General features: G+C 51.0%; 2 protein-coding genes across 3 annotated transcripts; one reads left to right on the plus strand and one right to left on the minus strand.

Moving 5' to 3' along the window:
* Positions 1-481: 481 nt before the first annotated feature.
* On the plus strand, positions 482-5804 carry LOC120897394 (serine/threonine-protein kinase stk11). Of its 2 annotated transcripts, none has more exons than XR_005738524.1 (7): positions 482-1734; positions 1859-2221; positions 2290-2426; positions 2505-2690; positions 2761-2918; positions 2999-5328; positions 5397-5804. XR_005738524.1 is itself a non-coding variant. In XM_040302242.1 (7 exons), the coding sequence occupies exons 1-6, from the start codon at positions 1231-1233 to the stop codon at positions 3352-3354; spliced, it is 1704 nt and encodes a 567-aa protein (XP_040158176.1). In that variant the 5' UTR covers positions 482-1230; the 3' UTR covers positions 3355-3388; positions 5397-5804. The 2 variants fall into 2 exon arrangements, 1 of the variants encoding a protein (XP_040158176.1); XM_040302242.1 differs by having other exon boundaries at positions 2999-3388.
* Positions 5805-6195: 391 nt separating this feature from the next.
* On the minus strand, positions 6196-9788 carry LOC120897393 (integrator complex subunit 5). Its single transcript, XM_040302241.1, has 5 exons — positions 9665-9788; positions 9299-9516; positions 8615-9224; positions 6713-8529; positions 6196-6639 (listed from the first exon to the last, which is right to left on the minus strand). The coding sequence occupies exons 2-5, from the start codon at positions 9506-9508 to the stop codon at positions 6265-6267; spliced, it is 3012 nt and encodes a 1003-aa protein (XP_040158175.1). The 5' UTR covers positions 9509-9516; positions 9665-9788; the 3' UTR covers positions 6196-6264.
* Positions 9789-10335: the final 547 nt, after the last annotated feature.

A 10335-nucleotide genomic window follows, 5' to 3' on the forward strand; every position in this document is an offset into this window, starting at 1 on the left:
GTTTCACAAATCATTTACTGCAGGCGACATGCGGTTATCTCGCTCGCACCGCATGCTGCTCTCTCACGCCTGCCCAAACGTCTGACGGCTTTCCCCATTGTCCAAGGAACGGATCGAACGTTTCGAATGGGGTTTATGTTGAACCCTCAATTGGCTATTTTCAATAGTTTCTGCCCTTCACAATTGCTTCCTTAAAGTGTGACATGAAAGATCTTTTTTGTTGCTGCATGATAGGAGTTTTCTTGCGCATTTTATTTACATTTCTATCATACTCTTGGTTTGACCAGTTTTACTGTATCCGTTTCTGAAGGGATACAAAACCAATCAGCTTCCGTTTACATGCCCTTGGTCGAATTCTAACCCTGTCAGTGACAGCGTACCTTTTCGCAGTAATCGGTGTATGTTTTTCTGGCTGTCTAGAACGTTTGTCAAATGCACCGAAAAAAAGCAAATCAAACGTCAATTAGTTGTGATTAGTTTTTTGCTAAACAAAATAACAAAAGGTTAAATTTGCACGTTCCGTAGTTCCTTTTTCGGCTGGCCTCTTCCGGCCTTGGGTGCAACTGGTAATTCACGTGTGCGTGCGCGTCCGGCCATCCCCCGTTCCCTGGGCCAGCTGAGGCGAAGCGTAAATCCCCCGGGGGAACTGGTGGCCGAATATGTGAGGCTAGCAGGCAGTCGCGTGTGTTGTGTATATGTGGTGACCCAGCATCGCGGACACAAGGACACATTCTCGAAGCGAAGTGGTTGTTACACCACCGTGTCCGGGGGGGGACAAGGGCGTAGAAGCTTCCGTTCGCCGCCGTGTGTGTGTGTGTTTGTTTGTGTCTGTTTGTTCGCTCGTTCGCGACAGGGCGTGTGCGAAGTGGCCTTCCGGGCTTACCGTTCTTAATGATTGGCCCCACACCGACGGCTCGTCGCACCGATTGCGCGCCCGACTGCACGGCCGATCCTTTTTCGGTGCGCTGCGCGTACATTGGTTGTGACTGGTTGGGCGATCTTTTCTAACATCCTTCCTCTCAGCACGTCCCCGCCCAGGCACCCCTCATCTTTGCCCCTATTAACACACCACACACACATACACATTCAAAAGCACAGGAAGAGGCGCGGTAGACGCGGTAGAAGATTAGCAAGTGTTACGTTCGGCAAGCCACCCTCTCCTCCGCGCTTGCTTCCAACCTCGCAACCTTCGGCCTCCCTTTCCACTTCCTCGCTGACACGGTGCAAGCAATGAACAGCAGCTTCCCAGCGGCAATACCGTACTCAAACGATGGTGGCCACCGTAGCAAGCCGACGAGCGCAACCCACAACAACAACGGCTCGTGCGTGAACGATGCGCACGGCAGCGACGAGGACGAGGAGCAGGCGCACGGGCAGGATCGGTTCGCGTTTGCCTGCGATGAGCCGCCGCCGGACGGTCGGTTGCAGCCGTCCGACAGCCTGGAGGACGACCTGGAAGAGGTGTACAGGACGTGCAACACGCAGTCGGCGGTGGAGTGGATCAACGACGACGATGAGCTGGAGCGGTTGGATCTGCCGCTCGAATCGCTCGACCCCACCGGTGGTGGCACGGTCTTCAACCGGGTGGACAGCTCGGACATCATCTACCAGGAGAAGAAGAAAAAGTGCAAGCTGGTCGGCAAGTACGTGATGGGGGACGTGCTTGGCGAGGGAAGCTACGGCAAGGTGAAGGAGGTGCTCGATTCCGAAACGCTTAATCGACGGGCGGTGAAGGTAAGACGTAACACTGCGGATCAATTTTCTACCCTCCCACGGGGGGAAGGTGCGGTTCGAGCTCGAGCCCAAGGTCTTTCCCATGCTCACCGAGTGCCGTTTCCTTTTCGATCGGATTGTGCAGATACTCACCAAACGCAAACTACGACGCATTCCAAATGGCGAGCAGAATGTGCGGAGCGAGATCAAGCTGCTGCGCAAGCTGCAGCACCGGAACGTGATCGAGCTGCTGGACGTGCTGTACAACGAGCAGAAGCAGAAGATGTATCTGATCATGGAGTACTGCGTCGGGGGGCTGCAGGAGATGCTGGACTCGGTGCCGGACAAGCGGCTACCGATACACCAGGCGCACGACTACTTCGTCCAGCTGCTGGACGGGCTGGAGTATCTGCACGGTCGCGGCATCATACACAAGGACATCAAGCCGGGCAATCTGCTGCTAACGCTGGACCACACGCTGAAGATTTCCGACTTTGGTGTGGCGGAGGTCAGTACGCTTGCGGGGCGGCCTGGGTACCATTTTCTAATCTCCGGTTTTTGCTTCCACCGGCACAGGCACTGGACACTTTCGCACCCACGGACGAATGCACGACCGGGCAAGGTTCGCCCGCCTTTCAGCCGCCGGAAATAGCGAACGGACACGAGGTATTCTCAGGATTTAAAGTTGATATCTGGAGCACGGGCGTTACACTGTGAGTATTGGTTGATGAATGCGACCGCCCCGTATTGGTACGTCGATGGCTAATGCTTGCTTCCGTTTTCCCACGCAGGTACAATATAACTACCGGATTGTATCCGTTCGAAGGTGATAATATTTATAAACTGTTAGAAAACATAGGCAAATGTGAATGGAATCCGCCGGAATGGTTAGAGCCGCGGCTGGCCGACTTGCTCGTAAACATACTGCAGGCGGATCCCCGAAGACGCTTCACCCTGCAGCAGATCCGGCACCATGAGTAGGGCGCACATTTATTTGACCCCGTTAGATTTTGAGGCCGTTAATTCCCTTTTTTTATTTGTTTTTAGATGGTTCCAGTTTGCACCGGATGCGACCAGCCCCCTCGTACCGATACCACCGTTGAAAGGCGATTGGAATAGATGTTCCACCGTGCTGCCTTACCTGATAGCTCATCACTATGGAAACGATCGTGACATGCCGTACTACACCGAGCACGACATTAATGGTGCGCGTGTGCTTCGCCGTTTTCCAGGGTTCGTTTCATCTCATGTGTTTTTGTTTACTTTTTTTCTTTTTTTGTGTTAGAAATGGCACGGCAACAGTACGATTCGTACACGGAGGGTGGACTGTACGACCGTGCCTACCTGCCCGCACCGACCATGGACTCCCTGTCGTTTCACACCGACGACCAGGGCAGCGAGACGGGCCTAAGGCGTGCCTACTACAACCAGCCGAACAGTGGCAGCGGTCGTTCGACGGTCGAGAAGCGTCCGTCCCGCAGCTTCTCGCTGTCGCCGAAGCCGAGCATCCGGCACATGATCGGCACCAGCTGCCCGGCCACGACGGCCAACAGCAGCAGCAGCAGCAGCGGCAAGCGGCGCTCGCGCAAAACTGTTTCGTGCATATCTTGGCGCAAGTGGCCCCATTGCCGGCAGTCCTGAATACTCCCCCGCCCCGAGGGGTTGGTGGTGTGCGGTAAGCGGTGGTGGATAGATGTTGTATATGTTTTTGTTCATTCTGTTCGTATCAGTACTAAGTTTTACTTTTGAATAAGCTAAGCCGGTGGTAAACCAGGACGACACAGACCTCAGATGACGCCGAGACGCGACGCGGCAGGATCGGAAGAGCAAAAAATTAAAAGTGAATCAATGCAAGGAATTATTATTTAAACTCAGGTTTCGTTAGGCATCCGGGTGCGTGCGCAACCCGACGGTGCGCAGAATGCAATCACGCAAGGATGTGTGCGCAAGGAGGATTGTTTGCGAAGCGTGAATGATGCGTGAATTTGCCGATCACGTTTCAAGTAGCTAGTGTATTTTTTTGAATTCCACAGTCAAACAAAAAAATCTCCCAACAATACAATTAATGCATCATTTTGCGTTTTCAAGCTGTGTATAGTAGTTAGGTTGCAAGGCGGTAGATCTTTGCATCAGTTTTCCGTTTAAATGCCTGCCCTCGAGCGTGTCCTCGTACCATCCGCAAGTCGCATGTGCTCGCAACAGTGTGCTGAGGCTGGTCATAGATGCGTTAAAGTGTATTACGATTTTCTTTTGTTTCATTTTTCTCCAATTCTATATTGTAACCAAAGCGATTCAGCAATCCATTATTGCTTCACTGCAGGTGTAAAGTTGTACAGTTTGCTTTGCCAATAGCTGCTGTACCACAGCGATTGTGTCTTGCCTTTTGCGATGGAGTTGGCACGGTGGTGCTGCGCACTGTCGGATTCGTTTGCGTATCAATCTCAGGCGGCATCTTGACGATCGATCCTCCCGCCGCTGGCCCACTCCACTGCTTATGTGATGTGGCAGTAGCATAAGCCCTCAGTTTCTCAGTCATCTAGCAGCGAGCTATTATTATAGATAATAATAATGGGATAGGAATGTTCGAGAATGGCCGAACCGTTAACAGCGATGTAAATCGACCCGCGGTCGAAGTTTCCTAGTCACGGTAAGAAATCATTTCGAGTGGGTACAGGCGCAACAAACATGTTCTCTCGTAGAAAGTGATTCTGAACTAAGGAAGTGTGAAGGAAGGGGGGGAAATGGGAGCACGAAGAGAGCGGGGGGCCTAGTACAGTTTGTAATTTATGCGAAGTGAATCGATCAAAAAAGCGTTACACATTTCGGTAGCAGCATGCAACTATCGCATTGCATATTTTGCATCCAAAACCAGTCTTCCTTGCCATAATGAGACACAGAGACAAACACGAGACAAACACGAGAAAAAGTAGAAAACGCCACGCATGGGCTAATTGCCTTACGTTTGTTGTTGGTGGGCTTTACACGTCCGATACGCCGGCGCGGAAAATATACATTACAAATTAAAGCGTTTTGCTCCAGCAAGAGAGCCGGGCTCACTGTTAGCGCCATGTAGACAGAGCACGTGCTGTAAAGATGCATACACACATACACAGACACAGACACAGAAAGCCTCATTGCCATATAGCAAAAACCAGCAAAATGTTCGTAGTTTAGTTCGCAGTTGCATACACAGGACAGAATGGATCGATGCGTCCGGAATTGATGCGCCGTTAATAACAAGCCGATGCAAGCAATTAGTTAAGCCTAAGCCTGCTTAAGCGACCCACAAACAAACACATCCACAAAACGTGGTGAGATCACACACACACACGACACTAATAGAGAGCGAGCGAGAGGACGATATACTTTTTTTAAAATATAAATTATCATTAAAGAAACAGAATTGAAAAATGACTTGAAAATAAAAACAATCGTTTGTGTGTAAGAGAGAAAATAGTTTGTACACCGTACAGCCGTTTGGTGTTTTATCGCTTGTTTGCTAGAGCATGCGTGTGTGTTGGTTTGGTCCATCTAGTTAACTAGGAGTTTCAAGTCCTTTTCAAACAAGCTGTCAGCGTCACAGCAGGCCAACGGAATCCACAACGTTCAATCAAGGTAGTACAAAACAGGTTTGCGAAACTAAAAAAAGAGCATTTAAATAATTTTAAAATCCCTATTTCTAGCATACCACACGCTCCCACCATGGAGGCTAGCAGTGGCAGTAAAATACGACCGCTGGTACAGTTTGACATTGACGCCCGGCTAAAGAGCATCAAGCGGATATGCACCGAGCTGGCGGCCAGCGAACGATGGTGTGAGGATAAACTGTCCAACATAAGCCGATTGCATCGCACAATGCTGGAAATGATGAAGGACGACAATGTGAGCATACCGCCCGGAATGATGATAGTGGACCATCCGGACGGTGAGTCGGAAGCAGTGGCGGTAATGCGGCTACTGCAGCTGCTGCTTGAACAGAAGCGCTCTCTGGAGGAGAAAACCCAACGGCTGGAGGCAGCTATTAGAGCGTTTAAGGAGCAGTTTGAAAAACTATTTTAACGATGGCGAAGTAGGAGGGTAGTATTGTGGAATTTGATTATGTTTTCTTTTGTTTTAAATACATATCCAATAGTCTTCTTCATTTGGCACAACAACCGTTGTCGGTTAAAGTCTGCCTGTATCACTCTAGTGGGCGCTTCTTGGCTTTCAGTGAATTACTGATTACACATAGCAGGATAGTCAGTCCTACGGCGTATGGGGCACGTTCCATTCGGGGGACTTGAACCCATGACGGGCATGTTAAGTCGTACGAGTTAACGACTGTACCACCAGACCAGCACGAAATGCAATAGTACATTAGTGCTATATCTACTCAGTGTAGGTTTCCGGGAAGAGCATGTGTGTATTGAAATTCTATCCTGATGGATGCTTTACGGTTAGAATGAGCAGAACTAAGACACAACCATGCGCAAAAGGCACAAGCTAGTTAAGAATTGTTCCATTTTAATTGTACTTTTTCATCTGCATTGCTCGATTGAAACCTTCCTACTGTTACAGCGGTTCCTGTCCCGGTCCTAATGCATGCGCAGCAAAGCCCCCGCTCGGTCCCGCTTTTGGTCCCTGGTCTCCAGCGCCACTTCCGCCCACTATGTACCCCTGCACCAGCGGTTGCTGCGTTGGTTGGCCGCTGTTACTGGCACTGGGATTGCGCAGTTCCGGCCCCACAAACATCTGATGGTACAGATGGCCCACCTTGGTGAGCTTCTTTTGCATGGTGTTGCGCAGCGGGTTGGTGTACTGGAGCGGTGGTCGCGACGTCAGCGGATCGCGCCAATGGAACCCGGTCGGATCGCACACAAACAGCACGGGCGAGGGGACATGATCCTTCATGTAGTTCCACACGCATTCCTTCAGCACGTAAGCGATCTACGGCAAAAAAAATTAACTCAAATTAGCCACTGTACAGTAAAACAGAGACCGTTATTTGACGCATGCTTACCTCCGGTCCGTCGAAGTACTCCAGCACAATGTGCAGATAGCTAAGCGGTGGCGGTAGCAGCTGGGCCAGTGCCATCAGCTCGAGCAGCTTCGTCGTCATGTACAGCAGGTCCGTCTTCTGGCCGTTCAGCGTTTCCGCCGTCTTCGAGCGCCACTGGTGCAGGGCGGAAGCGCAGAGCGCTCGGAGCAACACCGAGCAGTAGCAGAGCGATGGCCGGTAGCACGCTACCAGGCCCAGAATCGACCAGAGGATCGGCGAATGCCGAAAGGTGCGCTGTATCTGCAGGTCGCGCTCCATCGTGACGCGTATGAAGTCCTCCTCCGGCCACGGCAGCCCGTTGTACATCACGTCCGGCGAAATCATCTCCACCAGCAGCAGCGACACGTAGCTAAACCCATCGATCGTGGCCTGGTGGTCGTTCACGTCCTGGCAGCAGGCGACGATCGCGTTCAGCAGATGGTTCTGCATATCGGACGCCGGCCCGACCGCCTTTTTGCTCGGTATTTTCGGCCCCTGGCCGATGATGCCCGCGTGCAGCACCGTCGCCCGGGAGGCGTTGAGCGCGATGCCCTGCTTCTGGTTGAGCCGTATCAGCAGATCGTCCGGCTTGTCGAAGCTGTACGCTTGCGATTCCGCCTGCGAACCAAACAGATCGCCGTACAGGAACAGTGCCCCCTCGAGCAGCTCGCGCAGGGCAGCGGTGCGGGCGGCTTTCCGGTGGCCGCAGTGCTTGGACAGTAGGCTGTACACCCGGTTCAGCGATTCATCGAGCGATTCCGGTACGGTGCCGGACGGAACGCTCGTGCCGGCGGTGGACAGCTTAAGGCAGTAGAAAAAATATTTCACCAGCAGCTGGGACAGCTTCAGCGTTTGGGCGGTTCCGATCGTTACGCTCTTGCCGAGATCCATACACTCGATCAGTCTTACCGTTTCGTGGATGAGGTCTTTGTACGTTACTGTTCGGCTGCCAGTGCCCAGCCAGTACTGCTCATCCGTTTCCATAGGTTCCGGTCGTTCGTTTTTTACTCTTTTGCCCGGTTCGTTCGTGTTTTCCTGCACTTCCTGCGTCGTCCTCACGGTACACCCACCTCCTTGCGTGTCGTCCTGCCTTTCTCGGCTCATGAAATTTTCCCATATCTTTAGCACCCGATCGAGCAGCTCGTGCATCATGCCGGTGCAGTTCACTTTGCGCAGCGTGCTGCCGAGGATGGCCGTGCGTTCCAGCTTCAACAGTTCCACCAGGTTGTGCAGAATGTTCCAACACTCTACCCGCTTGCACGGACTGATCAGTATCTTTTCGAAGGCCGTTTCGAACGCGGGCTTTACCTTCGGCACGTCCACCGTGCCGTGCGGACCGCCCAGCACACGCACGAGCGCATTTAGGTGCGGTTTGGTGCTGGCAGCCAGTGCCGGTTCGCTCACCGACAGAAGATAAACGATTGTTTGGTGAAACACGGAGTTGGATTTGAAGCTGGCCAGTAGAATTAATCGTACAGCGACTTGCTGCAGGTAGGGAACGTCGGAGGTACAGCTGTTCCACAGCATTTCTCGCATTCCGTCGCGTATGATGTCCTCGAGCAGGGCCGCGGTATGCTTGTCCAGCACGAGCGTTTCCAGCTCGATGAACATCATTTCCAGCAGCTCCTGGCACCAGCCGTGCTGGGTGGACATTTTCGCAAGTATCAGCGTCACCCGGATGGCGTGCTTTTTCATCTTTAGCAGTAGGCTGGCCACGGTGTGCAGCACGTAGGGGAGGCCAATATTGGCGGGCCAGTTTTTCGGCAGCACCGTAAGGGTTGGTAACCGATTTTCGTCATCTGCAAGACAAAGGAAAGCCCATAATAAATGTAAAAATGCATGCAATTCTTCATGCATAGTGCTCGAACGCATCGGCATACTTACGAAGCTCCAGAAATACGGCCACCAGCGCTTGCGAGATCGTTTCGGAAGCTTTGGCTAGCATTAGTAGATATGGTATCGGTTGCTTGTACGAGGCGACGTGTTCTAGCGTCGATTTCAGAGCTTTCCGCAAATCACTTTCGTGCGCCAGCCCGAGATAACTTAGCACCTCCACCTCCGACTCGGACGGCTGATCGAAGTCACCGTTAAAGCGGGCCACTCCCATCGACAGCATGCTCGACATTACCCGGAGCGGAAAGCAACCGCCCAGTCGGGCCACCACCCAGTCGAAGAACGGTGTGTGCGTACCGTAGATCACTAGCATCTCGTTGATGCACTCGTCCATTTCGCGCTGGTCCAGCTTCTCAAAGCACAGCGCACTGAGGCTGAGCAGGTAGCGGATGGCACTACAGCCCAGCCATAGGTTGCACGCTCCGCGAATGTCCGGTGGTCGGCGACGGCAGTGCTTTTTGCACACCTCGCCGAGGAGCTTCAAGCACCAGGACGATATCACGGGACACCAGGCGGTTGGGCCGACCGTTACCAGTCGCTCGAGGGCTTCGTGTATTTCCTGCACCGCTTCATCGTCTACCGAGGGATCGGGAAGGTTTTTCTGCAAATAAAATAAATAAATCAAAATACATCAGTTGTTTTGGCAAATCGACAATGGATAAATTGAGGCCACACCTCAGCACTAAGCATGTACACTTTAACGGCATTGTTGAACACGAGCGTGAAATAATCAAACACCGCATCTCTCGTCGAGGGAAGATCCTCCAGCAGGTGTAGGGCACATTTTACCAGTGCACCCGTATCCTTCAGCGGAACTCCCTTGTACAGCAGGGACACACTTTTCACGAAGTACTGAAGCTCGGCAAGGATCGGTTGCTTTATCATGGCTGGATCTGAAGCATTTAAAACGAACAATAGTTAGTAGGCTGATTGGATGGAAGAACACGATATAAACAAACGCCGCTACGCCAACGAAGGGTAATTATTCGTTTGGATTAAAGGCATTTAGTTTAAATGTGCATTGAAAATAGCTCGAAATACCTTTGCGTTTTAAATGGAATCGCTTGAATAGGGTAGAAATGTTTAAAGTTTCTTTATAATCAAATTTTTGCACAAATTCCGTCCACCAGTGTTTATGAAAGCAGCAGTTTTGTTCCAGCGGAAGACAAACGTCAAGCTTGTTCAAAGCAACGTCAATCATCAATACGCACAGTGTGGCATTTAGCTGGGCATAATTCAAACAAAAAAGATGAACGTTGTTAACCTTTTTGTCTACAGCTACTGTCAAATCGAACGATGCAGTGCAATCGAGTTTTCTCAAGAGTGTTTGACAGTCTAAAGGCGCGAGGTCAAGGTGTATTTATCTAGAAGGTGAATTGTTAACGCGTTTGCCGGGCGCCATAATTGAGAATTGTTATGTCAAATCGCATACAACTTTCTATACCCCCGCTAGCCCTTCTCGATTTTAATACCGGAGCTCCCAGTGTTGTTATGTCAAGTCGTGAAATGTCAATTTTTTCTGAAGCACTTCACCTCCTAATATCCATCACGAGGTCACGAGAGTGACAAAATGATAAACAAAATTTAAAACGTAAACTTTTGTCGCTTTTTTGAGCTTTTGTCAATATTTTGTCACCTAAAATATGGACAAAAGTTGAGTCAGGAAATAAAGTTGACAAAAGTTGACAAAAAGTGGCAATTTTTGACATTTG

This window comes from Anopheles arabiensis, chromosome 2 (genome assembly GCF_016920715.1).
Source record: "Anopheles arabiensis isolate DONGOLA chromosome 2, AaraD3, whole genome shotgun sequence".
Lineage (NCBI taxonomy): Eukaryota > Metazoa > Arthropoda > Insecta > Diptera > Culicidae > Anopheles > Anopheles arabiensis.

Excerpts from the sequence above, each read along its gene's own strand:
- LOC120897394 (XM_040302242.1), top strand. The coding sequence starts at position 1,231 with ATGAACAGCAGCTTCCCAGCGGCAATACCGTACTCAAACGATGGTGGC. Across the intron at positions 2,691-2,760 it reads CAGCAGATCCGGCACCATGA|ATGGTTCCAGTTTGCACCGG; the intron begins GTAGGGCGCACA and ends ATTTGTTTTTAG. Across the intron at positions 2,919-2,998 it reads CACCGAGCACGACATTAATG|AAATGGCACGGCAACAGTAC; the intron begins GTGCGCGTGTGC and ends TTTTTGTGTTAG.
- LOC120897393 (XM_040302241.1), bottom strand. The coding sequence starts at position 9,508 with ATGATAAAGCAACCGATCCTTGCCGAGCTTCAGTACTTCGTGAAAAGT. Across the intron at positions 8,530-8,614 it reads GGCCGTATTTCTGGAGCTTC|ATGACGAAAATCGGTTACCA; the intron begins GTAAGTATGCCG and ends TTTGTCTTGCAG. Across the intron at positions 6,640-6,712 it reads AGTACTTCGACGGACCGGAG|ATCGCTTACGTGCTGAAGGA; the intron begins GTAAGCATGCGT and ends TTTTTGCCGTAG.